Source organism: Macaca nemestrina, chromosome 20, assembly GCF_043159975.1.
Source record: "Macaca nemestrina isolate mMacNem1 chromosome 20, mMacNem.hap1, whole genome shotgun sequence".
Classification (NCBI taxonomy): domain Eukaryota; kingdom Metazoa; phylum Chordata; class Mammalia; order Primates; family Cercopithecidae; genus Macaca; species Macaca nemestrina.
This window is the reverse complement of record NC_092144.1, coordinates 6,642,523-6,667,966: the sequence shown is the minus strand read 5'-3', so window position 1 is coordinate 6,667,966 and position 25,444 is coordinate 6,642,523. Positions and strand designations below refer to the sequence as shown.

Here is a 25,444-nt window from a genome sequence, read left to right as displayed (position 1 = left end):
AAAGCACAGGGTAAGCAACATTGGAAAGTTGTTGGGCATTTTTTTCTGGATGAACATTTAAATGGTCTTTAATTTTTGTTATTAAATCAAATAGTGCATGAAAATTTATGTACATGGACAATTCCAGTCTTTTTTTTTTTTTTTTCTTTTTTTCTTTTTTTTTTTTTTTTTTTTTTTTTTGAGACAGAGTTTCGCTTTTGTCTCCCAGGCTGGAGTACAATGGTGCGATCTCGGCTCGCTGCAACCTCTGCCTCCCAGGTTCAAGCGATTCTCCTGCCTCAGCCTCCCGAGTAGCTGGGATGACAGGCATGCACCAGCACACCTGGCTAATTTTGTATTTTTAGTAGAGAAGGGGTTTCTCCATGTTGAGGCTGGTCTCGAACTCCTGACCTCAGGTGATCCGCCCGCCTCAGCCTCCCAAAGTGTTGGGATTACAGGCGTGAGCCACCACACCCAGCCAACAGTTCCATTCTTACTTCCATAGAATGCTTTCAGAGATATTTGAAAGAAGGGGAGGAAAAGGAAACATATCTAAAATGCTGATATTAATTGCAAATACCACCCCGCCACACACACATATTAAATTCTTTTTCTACTAACACTCTGTGTCGGTAACACCACATTGGTTTCTGTATAAAGATTTAGAAATGCCTCAAATCCAGTGGGTGGAGACAGGGCGTTCCTTGTGGATTATCCACTGATTGGGTTATCACTCCCTTTCTCTATAAAAGAGGAGCCAGATGCAGAAGTCGCTGCATTTTCCAGCAGGCCAAGGGCTGTCTGCATCTCAGGAGTGGGGGCAGCAGGAGAAACTCTACAGCTATGGGAAAGCCTGCGTTCACCTCTTTTCCAAGACCACCTGCTCTGGTGAGTACAGGATTTTTATCGACCACAAGAATGTCCATTTGTGTCCTTTTTCTTTCTGTAAAACATCTTTACAGTTAGCAGTGAGTTGTTCTTAAAACTAGATGTTGTGGAAAGTTATACCTTAGGTGTTAATATCTGTTGAATAATATTCAAAGTCTTCTCATTTTTGTCCATGAAACTATATGGGGATAATAGCTTCGATTCCATCAGAAATTTGTTTTTAGTGTGTTTATTACGTCTTCCTTCTCACCAAGATGAAAATCAACAGAACGGTGATTTATGAAGTTTACTTCTGGATCAGGGGTTCTACTGTACAGCTTGGCACATCACAGGTGCCCTGCAACTAAGGGGACTAAATAATTTTCCCTCCAAAGGGGAACATCTTAGGTCGTGTAAAGGGGTAGTGTTAATCTTAATGCCAGGACAACAGAAGTGAAATGGGAAGGACAGAAACGAAGGCTTTAAAGTAGAAAGTGCCCTGATAAAGACTGTATCTGAAACAGCTTTATGAGACTAGAGTCTTCTAATTGCGTTAGAGCAAGTAAGGATTTCAAATCTTAGGAAGAACTTAATCATCTTTCCCAGTATGTCATCAAAAGATTCCCTCATGGTACAACTCTAGTTAATTGAGCTTATCAGAAACAGAAAGCGAACATGGTGTTTCTGAGGTTTTTCTTCAGGAGCAGGAGGTGCTCAGGTGAAGATGAGATCTGGGTGTGGCAGTGAGTATTTAAGGGTTGGCGAGGGCACCATTTCTTTGGAGACCAGGGAGTCAAGGAGCTATGAAAATGATGGTGTGTCCTGAAGCACAGCAGCAAGAGATACAGAGAAATGTGAGCTCTTGGTTCACAGGGAAGTCTGGGATCCCGGTGTCCTGTTGGGGATAGGTTAGGAGGCACCAGCATGTGTGTAGCTGACAGTGGCAGGGAAGAGAAGAGAGGGGTGTCCTCCGAGGAGGATGAGGAGGGACAAGGTCTGGAACTGGCCCTGGGACATGACCTTGAGCATTTAGTCCTTGACTGGCATCAGCCCGATGAGGTCCCAGGACTCAGTGTCAATGCCTGGAGCTCCTGCCAGCAGCATCAGCATCACATGGAGAAATGCAGACTCTAGGGTCCACCCCAGACTCACTTGGGTTCAGGTCCAGAGATCTGAGTTTAACAAACCCTGCAGGTGCTGAGGATGTACGGTGCCATTTGAGACACATTTCCCCAGAAAGAGAGGCTGGTGGGAAGATTCCACTGAGCTGAGAGAAGCCCCCCAGAGCTGACCTTCTCCAGCCTCCATTTGGCTGAAATTTCACCTTTTCTTTTCTTTTGAAAGGGGAAGCTCAAAAGAAACATGATGTCCTGGACTTTACAGAAGAAACGAGAAATCCACATGGCCAAGGCCCAACGGAGACGAGCTGCGAGGTCTGCTCTCCCCGTGAGACTCACCAGCTGCATCTTCCCGAGGCCGGTGACAAGGATCAGGTCTCATCCTGACAACCAGGTCAGACGCAGAAAAGGGGAGGAGCACCTGGAGAAGCCACAGCAACTCTGCGCCTACCGGAGAATGCAGGCCCTGCAGCCCTGCAGCAGCCAAGGCGAAGGTTCAAGTCCACTGCAATTGGAGAACGTCTTAAGTATCCTCGCACCGGGGATGGCCGGTGAATCTCTGGACAGGGCTGGAGCTGAGCGTGTGCACAGGCTGCCCGAGCCCACCGCTGGGCAGTTTCCAGCTGTGGCAGGGGGACCAACCCCAGGAATGGGTTGTCAGCTCCCACCGCCCCTCTTGGGCCAATTGGTGACTCGTGCAGATATCCGGAGACAGGCCAGGAGGGTGAAGAAAGCCAGGGAGAGATTGGCCAGGGCCTTGCAGGCAGACAGGCTGGCCAGGCAGGCAGAAATGCTGACAGGTGGATGAACTGCAGGAGGAGGGGGCGCTGAGAAGCTGTTGGGGGTGTGGCCCCAGAGTTGGATGCTAGTCCTCTTTCCTACTCTCAATTGTTACACTTTGTACTTCCCCACCTGTTGTTTATTAAAAGCATTTGAAAGGCAACAAGTGTAAGGAGTGGATGGTTTTGTGGTGAGAAACTGGGTTTCGTGAGGCAAAGAGGGAGACCTTTACATGTACACCTCAATGTCTGTTTACCGTGATTTTAATTAGGTTTTCTTTTCTTTCTCTTTCTTTCTCTCTTTATTTATTTTTTGGTTTCAGACAGTTTCCCTCTTGTTGCCCAGGCTGGAGTACAATGGTGCGATCTCGGCTCACCACAACCCCTGCCTCCCGGGTTTAAGCAATTCTCCTGCCTCAGCCTCCCGAGTAGCTGGGATTACAGGCATGCACCACCACGCCCAGCTAATTTTGTATTTTTAGTAGAGACAGGGGTTTCACCATGTTGGTCAGGCTGGTCTCAAACTCCCAACCTCAGGTAATCCACCCGCCTCGGCCTCCCAAAGTGCTGGGATTACAGGCATGAGCCACCACGCCCAGCCGTGCATTCTTCTTTAAACCATTGGCTGTTTATGAGTCTGCTATTTAATTTCCACATGTCTGAATGTTGTTGACTGAAGATACAAAGTATCTTCTATGATTGCTCTAGAAAGAAGCTGGAAATTCACAATAAAAAGAATGCTGGAAAATTCAGATGTGGAAATTAAATAGCAGAGTCTTAAGCAGCCAATGGTTTAAAGAAGAATGCATGACTGGGTATGGTGGCTCATGCCTGTAATCCTAGCACTTTGGGAGGCTGAGGCGGGTGGATCACCTGAGGTCAGGAGTTCAAGACCAGCCTGACCAACATGGAGAAACCCCGTCTCTACTAAAAATACAAATAAAATTTAGCGCTGGAACCCGAGAGGCGGAGGTTGCAGTGAGCCGAGATCAGGCCATTTCACTCCAGCCTGGGCGACAAAAGTGAAACTCCGTCTCAAAAAAAAAAAAAAAAAATCCTTGTGGAGGTCACAGCTTTATTCATTCACCTTAGAAATACAGAGTTTGTTAAGACGATGATATCTTATTTACTTATTGAATTTTTTCCAGTACAAGTTTAATACTTATTAAAGGAGTTTCTTTCAGATGATGGGGAAGAATGGCGACAGGTGGTGGGATCTGCTGAAGGCACGAGCTTCACTGTGATGGTGGAGCCCTGCACCTCGGGTTTCCTGCAGCCCAGGATCTGGTAGCAGACCATGGTATCATCGCATCTTTGTTCCTACAAGGATGGGACGTGGTCTGCCTCATCTCCCGGGCACATCAGGAGTGCTTTCCAGACTCCGGGTGATCGGGGAATAGCTGCCAGTATGGTCTTAGTTGGGGTCTCCTCCTGACCCATGTTAATCCATGAACGCCCCATGATGTGGGCTAGTGAGGGCCCACACTAGCTAGTGGTCCTCCCTGGAGTCAAGGACCAGAAATGTGTTTATGAGGCGTTCTAGTTCTATGGAAATGAGAAACGGGATCTCTTGTCATCATTCACACAGTATTAGTGTCGTCCTCAGCCCCACAAAAGTCTGTCCGACAGATGGCAGGCCCCGGCCACCATAGTGTAGACAGTGACTCCCAAGCTCCACATGCCCACCGGGGTCCATCGTACTTTTGCCCTGGGGAACAGTTCCGAGGCTGCGTGAGAGGAGCTCCCACCGAAGGGCCTCAGCTTTCAGCCTATGGTGAATCTGGTATCAAAGCCAGAGTCTGTTGTTTCCATGTCGTGCTGAGCCTCCTCAGGGAAGTTCTCTGGCTTCAGAACCCTGTAGATAATTTTCCTGCTGGAAGCCTCACTGCACGGAATACCCTATTTGCTGGAACTTGCCCCGGACCTCTTCCCCCTTCAAGGAGGAGAATTCGAGGGTGAAGTCGGATAGCTCTCTCGAGCTGGCTTAATCCACTACTAGGAAGAGTCTCTTCTGGGCGCCAGCCACGGGAGTCTGATGATCTTCGGGCGATGAAGGGCCTTCATCATATGGACCCTGTGGTACAGACGCTGGAGGCTGCAGGAGCCCTGCTGCCCTATTGGGGTGACCTCCACAGCCATCTCGGTCCCAGTGAGAATGTGCTGGGCCAGCCGCCTTGACTTCTGCAAAGCTGCCTTGGCTGATGACCTTGAGGAGCCTATGATCATCAGTAAGGGTCTCCTTGGAGGCAGAAGTCGTCCCAAGGCCCGCAGCGTGGAGACCTCCCAGCTACACATCTCAGCTAGAAATGCCAACTGAGAATACTACCCCTACAAACTTTGCTAATGAGGAACATGAAGGACATGGCTGGAGGTGTCTGCTGACATGTGAGGGCGACCTCTGGTCATTTCCATGCCAGGGACAACATTCGAGGCCAACTCCACTGTGGCTGCACCCAGGAGCAGGATGATGTCACCAGGAATCACCTCTCCCGGCCTCTTGGCTCTGCTGACTTCCCTCTGAGTTGATGTCATTCCCAGGTGGGCTCTTCCTCCAAGGTGACAAGATGGCACCCACAGCCCCAGCAGCCTAACGGAAATAGATCTTCTCCTCCCGGATGTTTCCAAGACAACGGCCTGACCTTTGACACAGAGTGTGTCACATGAGCAGGCCTTAGCCAATCACTGTGGCCAAAGAGGACAGGATCTGCTGATTGGCCAGATTGAAGTCATGTGGCCCCTGTCTCCATGGAAACTTGAGAACTGCTTAGTTGTTTTCAGTTGGGAGACGGTGTGATGCCTGAGAGAAGTGGTTCAGGCTCGAAAGGTCACTACAACTGGATATCCAACTGCAAAAGAATGACTTTGGACTCCTACCTCACAGGATATAGAAAAATGAATGAAACAACAGCTAACAAGGGGCCAGAAAGTGCTAGTCTACTGCCGTGTATGATACACAAACATCAACTCAAAATCGACCAGTGTTGTCAAGATAAACTTTGAAACTAGAAAGCTTTTAGAAGCAAACAAAGGGTAATATTTTATGAGCCATATCTAATGTCATAAAAACCCACAGTGATTTTAGAGATGACACCAAAAGTACAAGAAAAAAACAAAGCAGATACATTTCAGCTCACTATTTTTTACACTCTGTTTTAACAAATGTGTAATGATATATGCACACACATGATATATGCATACACACATGATATATGCACACACGATATATGCATACACACATAATATATACACACATGATATATGCATACACACATGATATATGCACACACACACATATATGCACACACCTGTCTGGTGCCACAAGTTCCCCTTTTGCTCAGACTTATGGTTTTGCAGACACTTCAAAGGAAACAAAGATGTTCCCTTTTATTTTTGTCTTCTTGCTCCTGAAGCTTCCCCTCCATGTGTGCAATATGACTGATGCCAACTTCTCTTTCTTTCTTCTTTCTTTTTTTCTTTCTTTCTTTCTTTCTTTCTTTCTTTCTTTCTTTCTTTCTTTCTTTCTTTCTTTCTTTCTTTCCTTCCTTCTTTCTCTCTCTTTCTCTCTCTCTCTCTTTCTCTCTCTCTCTCTTTCTCTCTCCCCCCTCCCCTCCCCCTCCCCTCCCCTCCCCTCCCCTCCCCCTCCCCTCCCCTTCCCCTCCACCTCCACTTCTCCTCCCCTCCCCTCCCCTCCCCTCCCCTTCCCTTCCCTTTTCTGAGACAGAATTTCACTCTTGCTGCCCAGGCTGGAGTGCAGTGGTGTGGTCTCAGCTCACTGCCACCTCCGCCTCCCGGGTTCAAGCGATTCTCCTGCCTCAGCCTCCAGAGTAGCTAGGATTACAGGTGCCCGCCATCACACCTGGCTAATTTTTGTATTTTTAGTGGAGACGGGGTTTTACCATGTTGGCTAAGCTGGTCTGGAATTCCTGGCCTAGGTGATCGACCTGCCTCGGACTCTCAAAGTGCTGGGAACATAGGCAGGAGTCACTGCGTCCAGCCTATTTTTTACATTTTATATCAGGCAATTATAATACATCAAACATCTACATTCCAATCACCCAGAATGGACAATTACTGACATTATATTTACTTTGAGTCTTTTAAAAATAACATTTTACAAACAAGTAGTCTCCCGTTGGCTCCCCAGACAATCCAATTTCTCTCCTCCCTGTTTCCCAGAGCAGGCAAATGTCATTATGTATTCGGTGTATATACTTCCATTCTGAATTTCATACACATACAGTATATACATCCAAATACATAATAACATTTAAACATGTATTAATATACAAAGCACATATATCCGTTAACATTACCTAGCATCGTTTATTGCATTTACATTTTTACATATATACAAAATACGTATGCTTATTATGTTTGATCCTCCTTTTTGGTTAACTTGTTCCTTAAAGATGAATCCAACTGGGCCTGAGGCGGGTGGATCACCTGAAGTCAGGAGTTCGAGATCAGTCTGGCCAACATGGTGAAATCCTGTCTCTACTAAAAATACAAAATTAGCCCGGTGTGGTGGCGGGCGCCTATAATCTCAGCTACTCAGGAGGCTGAGGCAGGAGAATTGCTTTAACCCAGGAGGCAGAGGTTGCCCCGTGAGCCAAGATGTGCCACTGCACTCCAACCTGGGAGACAGAGCAAGACCATGTATCAAAAAAAAAAAAAAAAAAAAAAAAAAAAAGGAGTCCTTTTGTACTGGGAACCTAATGCCCTATATTATAATTCATAGCCAAACACAGAGTAATTACTTGTTTGCACCCAGCATTCTAACCACAGGAAGGGAATGGGGGAAGTGGGTTTTTGCAAGAACATGCCTTGAGGTGCGCACCTCCACACAGCTAAGCAATCTAGTTTGGGAGATAATACTCATAGGTGTCCCGGAAATGAGGAACAACCAGATAGCGCATAATTAAAGCACCACATTTTATGATGCAGATCATTTAAGAAATGTGGGAGACTGGACACAGCGGCTCACGCCTGTAATCCCAGCACTTTGGGAGGCTGAGGCGGGTGGGTCACCTGAGGTCAGGAGTTCCAGACCAGCTTGGCCAACATGGTGAAACCCTACCTCTACTGAAAATGTAATAATTAGCCAGGCGTGGTGGCGGGCACCTGCAATCCCAGCTACTCTGGAGGCTGAGGCAGGGGAATTGCTTGACCCCAGGAGGCGGAGGTTGCTGAGCCAAGATCATGCCACTGCACTCCAGCCTGGGCAACAAGAGTGAAACCCCATCCCCCCCCCAAAAAAAAAGAGAGAGAGAGAGAGACAGAAAGAAAGAAGGAAAGAAAGAAAGAAAGAAAGAAAGAAAGAAAGAAAGAAAGAAAGAAAGAAAGAAAGAAAGAAAGAAGTTGGGATCAGTCATATTGCACACACGGAGGGGAAGCTTCAGGAGCAAGAAGACAAAAATTAAAGGGAACATCAATGTTTCCTTAGAAGTGTCTGCAAAACCAGAAGTCTGAGCAAAAGGGGAAACTTGCACACCAGACAGGTGTATGCATATATCATGTGTATGTGTGTGTGTTGGGTTGGGGCGGGGAGGAATTATTGCTGTGAAATGGAGAAACTACTAGAATCTCTCCCCCACCCTCGTAGCCCTGATTCCTTTCAGTCAAGCCTCCTCCAGTCCCCTGTAAGAATCTGGAATCCTCTGTGCCCTGGGGCTCTGCATCTAGGGTCCTGCATCTAGGAGAAAAACACGAGGTGGAAAACATGTTTGAGGGTCATCCTCTCCACCCCCAGGCACTATGCCACGGATAGCAAGGCCCCAGGGACCCCTCCTCTTGGGTGGATTTGGTCCCAAGCCCGTGTCAATAAGCCATTTGCACAAACACCATTTGGGCTGATGTCAGGCAAGGTGTGAGGTAAGAGGATCAGAAGGGCTCATGCTAATCAGGACTCAGCCAACAACATTCCGGCATCACACCCTTTAAAGTTCAACATGGCAGGGGGGCCGCCTCACACACCCAGGGCCCAGGGCAGCTGCAGAACATTTCCTGTGTGGCCGCACACATCTGTACGCCAATCCCGTGTGCATGAGCACGGGCAAGTGCATGCGTCCCCCATTGCTTGGGAAGAAACATTCACACAAGTCCAAATGAGTAGCTCAAGATCAATGCGGAATTCAAGCTGCATTGTTGGGTTCTAAAATGTGATCTCCTTCCTTATTTCTTAGTTTTTTGTTTTTGTTTTGTTTTTTGTTTTGTTTTTTTTACCTTGGTAATCCCATGGATCAATATATCCTGACGATTCATTTCTTCACCTGCAGTATTGCGTTCCTCCATTATTTATGGTTTTATGAAAACATGGGTCTAGGTGGGGAATTCCTCTCTTTTCTGACCTAAAGCAGAGGATAATAACTGAAAATCACACCTACATTCCCCACCACCCAAAACATCAATGACGAGGCTCACACCACCAGACCTCTAAGGCCGTGGAATACAGGGGATTTTCAGGGCAGTGAAACCATTCTGTATGACACAGTGATGATGGATACAGGTTATTACATATATTTCAAAACTCAGAATGTACAAAATAAAGAGTCAACTGAAATGTATCTACTTTTTGTTCTTTTGCTTGTAATTTGGTGTAATCTCTAAAATCACTATGGGTTTTCATGACCTTAGATAGGGGTCATAAAAAATTACCCTTTGTTTGCTTCTAATAGCTTTCTAGTTTCAACGTTTGTATTTACAACACTGGTCGATTTTGAGTTGATGTTTGTGTATCATACACTTCAGGAGACTAGCACTTTTTAGCCCCTTGTTAGCTGTTGTTTTATTTATTTTTTCTATATCCTGTGAGGTAGGAGTCCAACCTTCTACTTAAGAGGTAGAACGCCTCATAAACACATTTCTGGTCCTCATAAACACATTTCTGGTCTTTCTTTTGCAGTTGGATATCCAGTTGTAGCGACCTTTCCACTCTGAATCTGCTCTCTCAGCCATGACACCGTCTCCCAATTGAAAAAACAGCTAAGCCGCTCTCAAGTTTCCATGGAGACAGTGGCCACATGACCTCAATCTGGCCAATCAGCAGAGTCCATCTTCTTTTTCCACAGTGATTGGCTAAGGCCTGCTCATGTGACACACTCTGTGCCAAAGGTCAGGCCGTTGTCTTGGAAACATCTGGGAGGAGAAGATCTATTTCCGTTAGGCTGCTGGGGCTCTGGGTGCCATCTTGTTACCTTGGAGGAAGAGCCCACCTGAGAATGACATCAACTTAGTGGGAAGTCAGCAGAACTAAGGGGCCGGGAGAGTTGATTCCTGGTGACATCATCCTGCTCCTGGGTGCAGCCACAGTGGCGTTGGCCTCGAATGTTGTCCCTGGCACGGAAGTGACCAGAGGTCGCCCTCACATGTCAGCAGACACCTCCAGCCGTGTCATTTTTGCTTCTCGTTAGCAAAGTTTGTAGGGGTAGTAGTCTCAGTTGGCATTCCTAGCTGAGATGTGTAGCTGGGAGGTCACCATGCTGAGGGACTTTGGGACCACTTCTGCCTCCGAAGAGACCCTTACTGATGATCATAGGCTCCTCGAGGTCATCAGCCAGGGCAGCTTTGCAGAAGTCAAGGCGGCTGGCCCAGCACATTCTCACTGGGACCGAGATGGCTGTGGAGGTCACCCCAACAGGGCAGCAGGGCTCCTGCAGCCTCCAGCGTCTGTACCACAGGGTCCATATGATGAAGGGCCTTCATCTTCCGAAGATCATCAGACTCCCGTGGCTGGCGCCCAGAACAGGCTGTTCCTGGTCGTGGATTAAGCCAGCTCGAGAGAGCTATCCGACTTCACCCTCGAATTCTCCTCCTTGAAGGGCGAAGAGGCCCGTGGCAAGTTTCAGCAAATAGGGTATTCCGTGCAGTGAGGCTTCCAGCAGGAAATTATCTACAGGGTTCTGAAGCCAGAGAACTTCCCTGAGGAGGCTCAGCACGACGCGGAAACAACAGACTCTGGCTTTGATACCAGATTCACCATAGGCTGAAAGCTGAGGCCCTTCGGTGGGAGCTCCTCTTACGCAGCCTCGGAACTGTTCCCCGGGACAAAAGTACGATGGACCCCAGTGGGCATGTGGAGTTTGGGAGTCACTGTCTACACCATGGTGGCCGGGGCCTGCCATCTGTCGGACAGATTTTTGTGGCGCTGAGGACGACACTAATACTGTGTGAATGATGACAGGGGATCCCGTTTCTCATTTCCATAGAACTAGAACGCCTCATAAACACATTTCTGGTCCTTGACTCCAGGGAGAGGCCCTCACTAGCCCTCATCATGGGGCGTTCATGGATTAACATGGGTCAGGAGGAGACCCCAACTAAGACCATACTGGGAGCTATTCCCCGATCACCCGGAGTCTGGAAAGCGCTCCTGATGTGCCCGGGAGATGAGACAGACCACGTCCCATCCTTGTAGGAACAAAGATCCGATGATACCATTGTCTGCCACCAGATCCTGGGCTGCGGGAAACCCGAGGTGCGGGGCTTCATCATCACAGTGAAGCTCTTGCCTTCAGCAGATCCTACTACCTGCCGCCATTCTCCCCCACACCCGAAAAAAAAAACTCCTTTAATGAATATTAAACTTGTACTGGAAAAAGGTGAATAAATAAACAAGATATAGTTGCCTTAGTCAAGGCACGATCTTGGCTCACTGCAACCTTCACTTCCCGGGTTCAAGCGATTCTCCTGCTTCAGCCTCCCAAGTAGCTGGGATTACAGGCATGCGCCACCACGTCCGGCTAATTTTGTATTGTTAGTAGAGACGGGGTTTCTCTATTTTGGTCAGGCTGGCCTCGAACTCCTGACCTCAGGTGATCCACCCGCCTCTGTCTCCTAAAGTGCTGGGATTACAGGCGTGAGCCACCGCGACTGGCCGACAAACTCTCTGTTTCTAAGGTGAGTAGATAAAGCTGCGACCTCCACAACAGGGATTTTTCTTAGTATCATCAAACTACATTTGCCATTCTTTTATCCCTGTGGTATCATTTGTCTCCACTAGGGGGAGAAAGGAGTAAAAACTTCATGGTTCTCTAATCCCATACACATAACATGAAATAAACTTGCCTTTTTATAATCTGAATAATTTATAGTGTGCAAGAAAATGCAGATCCATTTACTCAAGGAATATTTATTGACCACGTACAATACGCTTATCCTCCCAGAACATTAGTTGAAAAAATACTGAAAAATTGGAAAGTGTATTAGAATATAAAACACTGTATAAATGTTTTATGTATCCCCCAAACCAAAATTATTAATATTTTAATTTTCTGTTTGTTTTTACATTTTTGTAAGATTTATTTTTTATTTTTTATTATTTTTGGTGTCACGTTTTTGCTCTGTCTCCCAGGCTAGAGTGCAGTGGTGCGATCTTGGCTCACTGCAACCTTGACCTCCTGGGCTCAAGCCATTCTCCCACCTCAGCCTCCTGAATAGCTGAGAATACAGGTGCACACCACCATGCCCAGCTCTTTGCTGGTTTTAATGGAAGCAAATTCATCAATAATATTTTTAAAATCAAACTTCTGGGAAGAAAATGAACCATTAGTTAAATATATATTTATATTTAAATATATTTCTGTGTGTGTGTATATATGTGTGTGTGTGTGTGTGTATATATATATATATATATATATATTTTTTTTTTTTTTTTTTTTTTTTGAGATGGAGCCTCGCTCTGTCACCCAGGCTGGAGTGCAGTAGCACGATCTCGGCTCACTGCAATTTCAGCCTCCCAGGTTCATGCGATTCTCCTGCCTCAGCCTCCCGTGCACCTGGGACTACAGGTATGTGCCACCACGCCCAACTAATTTTTGTATTTTTAGTAGAGACAGGGTTTCACCATGTTGACTAGGCTGGTCTTGAACTCCTGACCTCAGGTGATCCTCCCACCTTGGTCTCCCAAAGTGCGGGGATTACAGGCGTGAGCCACTGTGCCTGGCCATTAACAATATTATTCAGCCTTAAAAAAGAAGGAGATCCTGCCATTTGTGACAACATGGATAAACCTGAAGGACACTGAAGGACATTTTCCTAAGTGAAATAAACGAGTCACAGAGAGACAAATACTGCATGATCTCACACATACGTGGAATCTCAAAAAACCATCAAATACATGGAAACAAGAGAATAGAATGGTGGTTACTGAGGTGGTGATGGAGTAGAGGAGAAACGGGGAGATAGAGGTCAAAGGGCACAAAATTGCAGCTATGTGTGATGAATAAGTCCAGAGATCAGGTGTATAACATGAGGACAATAGTTAATATTGTATTATGAAGTGGAAATTTGCTAAAAAAGTAAATCTTGGATACTTTTGCACACACACAAAAGGTAGCTACAGGAGATAATGAAAATGTTAATTCACTTAACTATAGTTATCCTTTCCTCATATCAAAGCATCCTGTTGAGCATCTTAAATATAGACAATAAAACAAACACATTAAAAATGTCTGCATAGAGAGGCGCCCGTGTTTCCGTTTGCCTCAGTGTCCATTATGACCTGGCATAGCACTGTCAGATTTTGGAACTGGTTATTTTCTTTATCAGGAATTTTCTTGCATTGAATTTTTTTTTTTTTTTTTTTTTAAAGACAGAGTCTCACTCTGTGGACCAGGCTGAATGCAGTGGCATAATCTTGGCTCACTGCAACCTCTGCCTCCCAGGTTCAAGCAATTCTCCTGCCTCAGCCTCCTGAATAGCTGGGATTACAGGTCTGTGCCCCCATACCTGCCCTTTTTTTTTTTTTTTTTGTATTTTTAGTAGAGACGGGGTTTCACCATGTTTGCCACGCTGGTTTTGCATTGATTTTTAAAAATATTGCATTGAAACAGTATTTGCCTTGCTTACTTAATTTTTGGTACCCCCTTAAATTTTGTAGCTGAACTGGGTGCTTCTCTCCTCTTGCCCTAGTCCGAGCCATGATTTTTATTTTATTTTATTTATTTTATTTTATTTTATTTATATTTTATTTTATTTTATTTTATTTATTTTTTTATTTTATTTATGATGGAGTCTCGCTCTGTCTCCCAGGCTGGAGTGTAGTGGCGTGATCTTGGCTCATGCAACCACCTCTTCTGGGGTTCAAGCAATTCTCCTGCCTCAGTCTCCTGAGTAGCTGGGATTATGGGTGCCTGCCACCATGCCGGCTAATTTTTGTATTTTTAGTAGAGACGGGATTTCACCATGTTGGCTAGGCTGGTTTCGAACTTCTGACCGCAGGTGATCCACCCGCCTCCCAAAGTGCTGGGATTACAGGCGTGAGGCACCGCACCCGGCCTTAACCCACTGCGCCCAGCCTATAAACTTTTTAAGGCTGGTTTTTAGCCTGCTTCTAGGAAAGGGGACAACATTATCCACATCTCTTCCTTTAAACACTCCATTTTTTTTTTTTTTTTTTTGAAACAGAGTCTCGCTCAGTCGCCCAGGCTGGAGTGCAGTGGCATGATCTCGGCTCATTGCAAGCTCCACCTCCCAGGTGCATGCCATTCTCCTGCCTCAGCCTCCCAAGTAGCTGGGACTATAGGCGCCCGCCACCACGCCCGGCTAATTTTTTGCATTTTTAGTAGAGACGGGGTTTCACTGTGTCAGCCAGGATGGTCTCGATCTCCTGACCTTGTGATCCACCCGCCTCGGCCTCCCAAAGTGCTGGGATTACAGGCGTGAGCCACCGCCCCCGACAAACACTCCATTATTAATAAAAAGAAAATCTCTTAGTCACATTAGTCTGCATGTAAAGGAAAAATTGTACCATGGCAGTGCCAGATGCCTCAGGCCCACATAGGAAATTGTCCTGAGAATAATCTACAACAGATATGCCCTTTGTTTCTTTTTTCCACTTGTCACAATATGAACACCTTTTCAACTATTAACCCTTTCAGAACCTGTTTTTGGATGGCTGATTGGTAACCTCTGGTATACCTGTGTCACAGCGTGTTTACCCTGAGTTTGTGTCATTTCCAACTTTTCACTGCTGTATACAACACTGTGACAAACATCTTGAAGCTGTAATTTTAACACTCTACCATTAGAGTGCTTTTAAAATCAGTAGGGGGTTATCAGTGGCAGGAAGTTTTTATGTCTCTTTTATTGTCTGATTGAAAAAATATATTTATGGGCTGGGAGTGGTGGCTCACGCCTGTAATCCCAGCACTTTGGGAGGCTGAGACAGGAGGATCACAAGGTCAAGAAATCGAGACCATCCTAGCCAACATGGTGAAACCCTGTCTTTACTAAAAATACAAAAATTAGCTGGGTGTGGTGGTGCACGCCTGCAGTCCCAGCTACACAGGAGGCTGAGGCAGGAGAATGACTTGAACCTGGGAGGCGGAGGTTGCAGTGAGCTGAGATCATGCCACTGCACTCCAGCCTGGCAACAGAGCGAGACTCCCTCTCAAAAAAAAAAAAAAAAAAAAAAAAAAAGGAAAAAAGAAAAAGAAAGAAAAGAAAAGAAAAACAAAAACATTTATGACTACACAGAAGCTGCCCAAACTTTCCCAAACTGTAAAAAATACATCATTAGAAATATAGTAATTTGCTCAGGCACAGTGGCTCACACCTATAACCCCAGCACTTTGGGAGTCCAAGGAGGGAAGATTTCTTGAGCCCAGGAGTTCACAACCAGTCCCGGGAACATAGCAAGACTGTTTCTACCCTCCTTCCCAAAAAAGTAGCCAGATATAGTGATGGACACCTGTGATCCCAGCTACTTGAGAGACAGGGTTTCTTTTTTTCTTTTTTCTTTCTTTCTTTTTTTTTTTTTTGAGAGGGAGTCTCGCTCTGTTGCCCAGGCTGGAGTGCAGTGGCCGGATCTCAGCTCACTGCAAGCTCCGCCTCCCGGGTTTACGCCATTCTCCTGCCTCAGCCTCCCCAGTAGCTGGGACTACAGGCGCCCGCCACCTCGCCCGGCTAATTTTTTGTATTTTTTTTTTTTTTTTTTTTTTGAGACGGAGTCTCGCTCTGTCACCCAGGCTGGAGTGCGGTGGCGCAATCTCCACTCACTGCAAGCTCTGCTTCCCGGGTTCCCGCCGTTCTCCTGCCTCAGCCTCCCGTGTGGCTGGGACTACAGGCGCCGCCACCGCGCTCGGCTAGTTTTTGTGTTTTTAGTAGAGACGGGGTTTCACCGGGTTAGCCAGGATGGTCTCGATCTCCTGACCTCGTGATCCGCCCGTCTCGGCCTCCCAAAGTGCTGGGATTACAGGCGTGAGCCACTGCGCCCGGCCTCTTTTTTTCTTTTTGAGACCAAGTCGCACTCTGTCACCCAGGCTGGAGTGCAGCGGCATGATCTCCACTCACTGCAGCCTCCGTCTTGTGGGTTGAAGCCATTCTCCTGCCTCAGCCTCCCAAGCAGCTGGGATTACAGGTGTCCACCATGATGCACGGCTAATTTTTGTATTTTTAGTAGATGGGGTTTCATCACGTTGGCCAGACTGGTCTCAAACTCCTGACCTCAAGTGATCTACCTGCCTCAGCGTCCCGAAGTGCTGGGACTACAAGCATGAGCCCCCCGTGCCCGCCTTATTTGAAGTTTATTTAATTTTTGCTCATAGAAGAGCTTTCCATCATCAGTTCAAAGTCATCCAGTTACTTCCTGACTTAATATTTCTGTTTCATTGTGTCCAAAGTTATTATTGATCTTTTATTTGTAATACTCAGCATGTTGGATCATAATCAGATGAGTTCCTTGTCTGATTTATCTCTGTAAGTGTATTACCCAGCAGGAGACTGGGGTCACTGATTGGGTTTATAATGTTTGTTGAATGAATACATCTGAGAAAGACCATGTGTCAATCTACTGCACAGCAACAGAACATTATTCTGACATTCTGTCTCCTGAAGTGACCACTCTTGTTTTTCTTTTTCTTTTCTTTAAGTTCTAGGGTACATGTGCACTCTTATTTCATAAATAACGTCATGGGCTGGGTGCGTTGGCTCACGCCCATAATCCCAGCACTTTGGGAGGCTGAGGCGGGTGGATCTTCTGAGGTCAGGAGTTCGAGACTAGCATGACCAACATGGCAAAACCCCGTCTCCACTAAAAATACAAAAATTAGCTGGGGGGTGGTGGTAAGCACCTGTAGTCCCAGCTGCTCAGAAGGCTGAGGCAGGAGAATCGCTTGAACCCGGGAGGCAGAGGTTGCAGTGAGCCAAGATTGTGCCACTGCACTCCAGCCTGGGCAACAGAGCAAGATGCCATCTCAAAAAAAAAAAAAAAAAAAAAGAAAAAAAAAGAAAAAAGCTACCAGTGTCTTAAGATAAGATCCGGTCCTGTAAGATGCATAGAGTTATTTTCTTTCTTTATTTTTCTTTTCTTTTCTTTTTTTTTTGTGTGAGACAGAGCCTTGCTCTGTCACCCAGGTTGGAGTGCAGTGGTGCAATCTCGGCTCACTACAAGCTCCACCTCCCGGGTTCACGCCATTCCTCTGCCTCAGCCTCCCGAGTAGCTGGGACTACAGGTGTCTGTCAACACACGCAGCTAATTTTTTTTGTATTTTTAGTAGAGATGGGGTTTCACTGTGTTAGCCAGGATGGTCTCCGTCTCCTGACCTCATGATCCGCCTGCCTTGGCCTCCCAAAGTGCTGGGATTACAGGCATGAGCCACCACGCCGGGCTACATAGTTATTTTCTACTGTCAGTTCTACTAGTTAAGAAGTTACAAAGCCCAGATACAAGAAGACGAGACATAGACTTCAGCTCTCCAGAAAAGAATGTCAGCAAGTGTGGGGCCATGTTTTAATACCATCTCAGGCACCAAGCACACTTAGCATAAGAAGTTTGTTAGAAACAAAGGTGACAATATTATCTAAGGGCATGATTCTGTTGGTGCCCAGTGAACCGCCAAGAAAGATCATATGTACGAGCCACTGAACACAACCTTTTAGGCATCAAGTCTGGGCTGCCATTCTGATAAAGCCCAGGTTCTAAGCTCTGATTCCTATATCCCATTCTTTCCAAGTGGACCACCTACACCATATTTCCAGCCAATTCACATACTGAACACCACTATTTCAAGGCATGGGACGTTGGCTGAGAAACAATTCCTTTTAAATTATTGCCAAAGGAGGAAGTGATATTTGTGTTTTGTGATTCAGTTTCACGCGTTGGTCGAAGAATGGTGTTTTCTTCTTTTCTTGAAGTAAGGGTTTCCTCTTCTATGACAGTTGATAAGAAAGCTAGAATAAGCAGAATCAGGACCAAAGTGTGTATTAATTGGTGACATGGGAAGAAACAGCTGCCCCCTCAAATGAGTTAAATGAGGGGGGTTTCATGAAAGGACTGTTTATTTAGGTGGGGGTAGGGCTAAGGGAAATCAACAGAGGATGGCGAGGCACCCTGGGATTGGCAATGTGGGTGATCTCTTACCACTCGTTGACTTGAAGGCATGAAGGGAGGCAGCATTTATAAGAACCTGGAAAGGGTTTTAGCCTGCAGCAGAAAAACCCAACCACTGTCCAAATGTGCAATGCTGCGGGGGAAGAGGAGGCTGGGGAAGTAAACACCACATCTCTTGCTGCACCAGCTCTCTTTTCTTCTTCCGGGGCTAACGCTGGTCAAATCCAGCTTCACAGCAGAGCACGCAAGTGCCTCATGATCCAGAACATACAGGGAAGCCTCTCAATGCACAGGGCCGGTTGCAGAAGGATGGAGAACAGGTGTTTTTCACAATTGCCCAAAGTCAATTGTTAAATGCTTGTTGAAGTTTGGGAAATGACCAGGCCATATCAAATGTTCCTAGACCGAACATTTGCTTCCTTGGGTTTTGAAATGGGTGGTTTCTGTGATGGGGGCAGTGTACTGTACTGCTCTACCGAGGCAAGGTGAGATACCCGACGTAGAGATTAGAGAGGAAGGTCATCATTCTCCTATCTGATGGCTTCTGCTTTTGTTATTTCTTAGTTTGTTCACTGTGGCTCATGAGTCATGCTGCTGTCTGCATCCCTTTCCGGGACTTATTCAGATTCCTCAAGAGAGACACAGGCTGAATGGATTCGTCAGTCCAATATTCAATAGACAGAACTATTTGAAGGTACACTTATCTTCTCGGCCATCTCATAAGTTGTTGTTTGCCATATGGACCAATCCATGTTCCAATCAGCTGTGGTTGGGAGGCAAAGTTAAATAATACCATGTCTGACAACATGAGTGCAAATAACTTATTCCAGCACACCTTGGGAAGTGTCTCAGTTGGCCTTGGGTGTATAATAAACCATCCTCTCCTCATTGAATTTTTTTTCTTTCTTCTTTTTTCTTTTTTGCTTAAAATAACAACTATTTCACTTAGTTCACGATTCTGTGGACCTTTCTTCAGATCTGGGCTGGCTTGTTGGTTCCATTCATATGTGTTTATGGTCAGTTGGAGGGTATGCTGGTTGAATGGATGATCTGACATGGTCTTACCCACACGCGTGGTGATTGGCAGATTGGCAACCGAAGTGATGAATGATTGGCTATCAAGCCTTGGTTTCTTCCACATGGCCTCTTACACTCCAGCAGGCTAGCATTTTTTTTTTTTTTTTTTGCATTCTGTTAGCTGTTGTTTCATTGTCCAAAGCCAGTCACATGGCCAAGATAAGAACCAGAGACTACACTTAAAGATGGAGAATTCTTCCATCCCAGGGTGCAATCTGTCGCGTGCAGAATTGGGCCATGAGCACACAGAATACTCAGATTTTCAGAGACTTCCTTTGGGTTTAGGCGTTTCCATTTTACATTCAGACAATTTTCTCTTCAGTACAGCTGACAATGGCAGGCTGAATCCGCCTTTCGTTTGTCATTTGAAAGACGATGCAGCAGACTGAGCACGGTGGCTCACGTCTGTAATCCCAGCACTTTGGGAGGCCGAAGCGGGCAGATCACCCAGTGATAGGAGTTCGAGACCAGCCTCGCCAACATGGAAGAAATCCCGTCTCTACTAAAAACACAAAAATTAGCTGGGCGTGGCGGTGTGTGCCTGTAATCCCAGCTACTGGGGAGGCTGAGGCAGGAGAATCGCTTGAACCCAGGAGGCAGAGGTTGCAATGAGCCAAGATTGTGCCATTGCACTCCAACCTGGGTGACAAGAGTGAAACTCCATCTCAAAAAAAAGATGATGCGGCAAACATTTTGAGTAGTACATGGAGGAGGTGATTACCAGCCCAGCTATACAGCCGTATCTATGTGATTATTTGCATAATTTATTGCATTTACTCTTATGAATTTATAAAAATAAATAGAAAACAGAAAGATGAAGGTGTTAACGTTTGGGATAATAAGACCACGTTTCATACACGTAATAAAATCAAGACAAGGAGTAAATTGCTTGTTGTGTATTTGGACTTGCCAAATTAGGGCATTATTTGCCATATTCATGCTGGATCTTACAAAGATTCTTCTAATACAAATGAGACAACAATTTCAGAATACCACCCTAATGAAACCAGTTGAAAATCTTATCACCCAAGTCTATCAGTGTAATTCTGTTAAATAGTACCATCCCAAAGGCCAAGAATATAGATGAGTCATTTTCCCAAGTTGGTCAACTGGAACAGGAAATTAAGCTCTACAAAGATATGCCAACTCCTTTCCACACTCTGGCCTTCAACTCTGGTGGTGCAAATTAAATGAAAAGGACCTCTTTGAAGGTGAACCCATATCCTTGGGAGTTGGCCTCACTCTCCATTATCACTCTCCATTTCCCACTGACCACCATCACCATTTCCCCGTTCATTTTCTGAGGCACTTTGATATGGTCCACCATGATAATGTACCACTTAAATTACAGCAGTGGAAGGAGAACTAATAGACCCTGCATTATGCAAACTCCCCAAACAACAACGCAGCCTCCCGTGTCCACCCACAAGACTCCTTAGGAAACCGGAGCTCAAGATAAAAAGCAACAGTCCTCTTCTGTCAGTTCTGAGAAGCTACCAGGCTCAGTGAGAGGCAAGGACTTTTCATCTTTAGGGTAAGTAGTATCTTCCTATAGAAAATAGGAAATGTTTTACTTGGGATCCTGAATCTAAGAAAAATATTCTCGTTCTGGAAACATTTTCAAGGAGGCCTCATTACTTGTCCGATTACTTTATTTCTTGAGAGCTGCTATGACGGCTTCTGTCTCACATTCATTTTTTCCACTTCTGCTTGGGCAAGGAGTGTGTGTGTCGTTATGCGATAGTCTGAAACCTACTGGGATGCCTTATCACACACAAAGAAGGGGGCAATGGTGCGTAAAGGGGCTTAAGGTGAACTAAAATGATCAAGATTCGAGAATAATCTAAGATGAACATAGCTTATAACAAACATGTTATGAAAAACAAGGAAAACAAGATCTAAAAAGATAAGCCAGTTTCCTAAGTCCGTAGGATGAATTAGCAGCTTTTGCATACACCTCACACCCATAATATACACATCAGCACATGTGTTTAAATGCCAGTCTCACAGTCATCGTCATTTTCATGGTGGAAGGGTTTTGTGTTTTATTCATGACCAAAGCAGAGATCTACAGGTCAAATTTTTCAACCAGCTGGTTATGACCCACTGGAGGAGGCTGGTTGCTTTCAGTGGATGGGTCTTCTTAGGCCACTACTGTGTTCCTGTGGGGACTTCACAGGACCCTTGTTCATTCTCATTACCACTGGGTAAGAGGTCAGTCCTTAGCATGTGCCACCATGGCACCACCTTAGTGGGTAACAACCACCAAGGCAACAAGCAGAAATGAAAACAACTCTAATTAGATAATATCAGTCGCTGCAAATAGTGAGTTTATTTGTGTGTGATCCTTGGCTCGGTTCTCTGTGTCTGCCTCTCTTTCTCTCTGATGTGAAATTCTTTTCTTATAATTGGTGATGATCAAAAGTCCTCTCCAAATTAGCATCCCTAGAGGCCTCGGCTGTCATGAAAAATCTTACCACCTTATTCCTTTCAAAATACTCACTTTAGGTAAACTTGTTTCAAATGAGGCCTCAACAAAGAAACGCCCTTATCTGGACAGCGGTTCTTTTCATTGAGAATTTTCCAGTTATATTTTAGAGTAGACTTTTTGAAGGGTGGAGCAACACGACTCTAAAAAGAAGACAAAGGTTGAAAGAGGAAAGGTATCCAGAAAGTAATCAAGTATAACTCTACCAACGGGACACAAGTTTCCCACGACAGAATTTGATTTCAGTGAAGTAGAGATTGCAAGTGATTGGCCTCCTGGTTCTGTATTTAAGGAAAACGTGGGTGTGGGTGTCTCTAGATAGTCTTTGGTGTCCAGTTCCACACAGTCCTTATTACTTCTCACCAATGGCCTTATGTATTTATGTTGCATGTCTAGATGCTGGGAGACCTTGGAGTTTATGACCTTGGTGAGGTGGTTGCGCATGCGCTTTGGACTCAAGCTGATGTCCTCCAAGTCTTAGATTTGTATTTTCCTAGCAGCACAATCTTGAGCAAATTATATAATTGTTTGGAACCTCAATTTCCTCATCTGAAGACTGAGGAGACATAAAATTATAAGACCTACATCATGGCTGGGCACGGTGGCTCACACCTGTAATCCCAGCACTTTGGGAGGCCAAGGTGGGTGGATCACCTGAGGTCAGGAGTCAGACCAGCCTGGCCAACGTGGCGAAACCCCATCTCTACTAAAAATACAAAAATTAGCTGGGTATGGTGATGTGCACCTGTAGTCCCAGCTACTTGGGAGGCTGAGGCAGGATAATTGCTTGAACCCAGGAGGCAGAGGTTGTAGTGAGCTGAGATATCACTACTGGGTGACAGAGAGAGACTCCATCTCAAAATAAAATAAAATAAAATAAAATAAAGACCTACATCATAAGATGGTTGTAGCTTTCAATAAGAGAATAGCCATATTAGCCACAAAGTTCTTAAGGCACTTGGCCCATAGTAGAAGTTCCATAAGTGATTTTAGGAGACAGTAATGGAAGGGATGAGAGAAGCATCTGCAGCAAAATTTGATTTGCAAGCAGGATTCCAATGCATAATGTGCAGTTGGCCTGCTTAGGAATAGGTGGTTCCATGGGATGGGTCTTCTTAGGCCACTACTGTGTTCCTGTGGGGACTTCACAGGACCTTTGTTAATTCTCATCACCTCTGGGTAAAAAGTCAGTCCTCAGCATGCAAAGTTGTGATTACAATTGGGATCAGGAAAAGGACATGAGAGATCTCCATGACCTCTGTCGTCAACATCATCACCATCAGCATTACTGTCACTTCCACCATCCTTGCCACCATCACCAGAACCATACTGTCCCCCTTCACTATTACCATCACTGCCATCACCACCACTATCATCACCATCACTATCAGCACCATCATCACTATCATCATCATCATCACCATCACCATTACTACCATTGGCATCACCACCACCACCATTACCATCACCACCATCATTACCGCCATCATCACCATCACCACCACCGCCATTACCTTCACCACCACCATTACCACCATCATCATCACCACCGCCATTACCATCACCACCATCATTACCACCATCATCATCACCACCGCCATTACCATCACCACCATCATTACTGCCATCATCACCATCAGCATTACCATCACCACCATCATCATCACCATCATCATCACCACCGCCATTACCATCACCACCATCATTACCACCATCATCACCATCACCATTACCATCACCACCATCATTACCACCATCATCATCACCACCGCCATTACCATCACCACCATCATTACCACCATCATCATCACCACCATTACCATCACCACCATCACCATTACCACCATCTCCATCACTACCATCACCATTATTACCACCACCACCATCACCATTGCCACTATCACCATCACCACCATCACCATTATTACCACCATCACCATCACCATTGCCACTATCACCATGACCACCATCACCATTATTACCACCACCACCATCACCATTGACACTATCACCATCACCACCATCACTGCTATTACCACCATCACCATCACCATTGCCACCATTCCCATCACTACCATCACCATTATTACCACCACCACCATCACCATTGACACCATCACCACCATCACCATGATTACCACCATCACCCTTGCCACCATCACTATCACTACCATCACCATCACCATCACTTTGCCACCATTGCTATCACCATTACTATCATGTCCACCATAATAACCATCGTCAGGACCATCACCACCACTGCCACCTTCATCACTACCTCCACCATCATTATGATCTCCACTGCCATCACCACCATTACCATCACGACCACTACTATCACATCCACTACGACCACCACCACCACTACCACCATTGTCATCCTTCCCTCTTTCCTTCACAGGTAGCTTTATTCAGGACGTACCACATGCCGGCAGGTGTGAAGGGTCGTCTCACTGAATCAGCATGAAACTGTAAAATATGTGCTCTTTCTTAGCTATGTTTTGCAGATGAGAGGCTTGGAGGTAAAGTCACAACCTCAGAGTCACTCAACTAGTAGTTGTAGATTTGGGATTCAAACCCAGGTTTGCCTGTGCACCAAATTCTAAAGCCATCTAACTGTGTAGGGCCAGTATGTGACTGTGCGTGAAGCATGGAGGGAGAACTGCCACATAAACACACAGGCAGCACCAACAGATTCCAAACTCAGAGATCAAAGCAGCATGAATATATCAAAGCAGGAGTATCAAAGCAGACCTCTCAAGAACGATTTTTAAAGTCATTTTGTGGCTGGGCGTGGTGACTCATGCTTGTAATCTCAACACTTTGGGAGAATGACGTGGGTGGATCACTTGAGGTCAGGAATTCAAGACTAGCCTGGCCAACATGGTGAAACATCTCTACTAAAAATACAAAAATTAGCTGGGTGTGGTGGCAGGTGCCTGTAATCCCAGCTGCTTGGGAGGCTGAGGCAGGAGATTCGCTTGAACCTGGGAGGCAGAGGTTGCGGTGAGCCAAGATTACATCACTGCACTCCAGTCTGGGCGACAGAGTGAGACCCTGTTTCAAAAAAAAAAAAAAAAAAAAAGTAATTTTGTTTTCTCTTTTATTAAAACACTTCATTATATTGTTATTTTTATTGCTAAGGCAATGTACATAATTTAGAATTACAGCTGAATAAAGATAAATTTAAAATCACTCATACTGACATTCTTCTATTAATATTTAAAATTCTCCTACATGTGATATTATATACTTTCTTTATAACCTACATTTTGTATTGATACATAATAGTGGTACATATGTGTGAGTTACATATGATATATTTTGATACATGCATACAATGTGTAATGATAGAATCATATAACCTCCTTTTGATCCTAATGCTACGTCATAATCACTTTCTATGGATTTTTTTGTTTTGTTTTGTTTTTTGAGACGAGTCTCGCTCTGTCACCCAGGCTGGAGTGCAGTAGTTTGATCTCAGGTCACTGCAGCCTCCACCTCCTGGTTCACGTGATTCTCATGTCTCAGCCTCCCAAGTAGCTGGGATTACAGGCACTGGCCACCACGCCTGGATAATTTTGTGTTTTTAGCAGAGACGGGGTTTCACCATGTTGGTCAGGCTGGTCTCAAACTCCTGATCTCAAGCGATCCACCCGCCTCTGCCCTCCAAAGGGCTGGGATTGTAGGTGTGACCCACCGCGTCCGGCCCTATGTTGTTCTAATAGCTTCCTACAACATTATTTTTTGCATGTGATACCGGATTGTTTGCATTGCACATAATTGTTGTTTTCCTTCCTGCTTACAT

The 25,444-nt window shown here is 45.5% G+C and overlaps 2 protein-coding genes across 8 annotated transcripts in view; both read left to right on the top strand.

Annotated features, from left to right (window-relative positions):
• Positions 1 to 927: 927 nt before the first annotated feature.
• LOC139360207 (putative methyl-CpG-binding domain protein 3-like 5) lies at positions 928 to 3,162 on the top strand. The gene has a single exon (XM_071086244.1). The coding sequence runs from the start codon at positions 2,209 to 2,211 to the stop codon at positions 2,770 to 2,772; it is 564 nt and encodes a 187-aa protein (XP_070942345.1). The 5' UTR covers positions 928 to 2,208; the 3' UTR covers positions 2,773 to 3,162.
• Positions 3,163 to 9,328: 6,166 nt separating this feature from the next.
• LOC105487019 (putative adhesion G protein-coupled receptor E4P) overlaps positions 9,329 to 25,444 on the top strand; it is a 55,569-nt gene continuing 39,453 nt past the window's right edge. Inside the window, exons 1-4 of one of the 7 annotated variants that reach the window (XM_071087954.1) lie at positions 9,373 to 11,638; positions 12,407 to 12,528; positions 18,636 to 18,765; positions 20,500 to 20,682. Coding sequence is in view for 2 of the 7 variants with exons in the window: in XM_071087958.1 (XP_070944059.1) it covers positions 12,485 to 12,528 (44 nt within the window). In the remaining 5 variants the exon portion in view is untranslated. Of the gene's footprint in view, positions 11,639 to 12,406; positions 12,529 to 18,584; positions 18,766 to 20,499; positions 20,683 to 25,444 lie in introns of those variants that run through there. The other 6 variants (XM_071087956.1, XR_011617922.1, XM_071087958.1 and 3 more) reach the window with 6 other exon arrangements.

What these genes read in the sequence shown, in the direction of transcription:
- LOC139360207 (XM_071086244.1), top strand. Translation starts at nt 2,209, where the DNA reads ATGATGTCCTGGACTTTACAGAAGAAACGAGAAATCCACATGGCCAAG.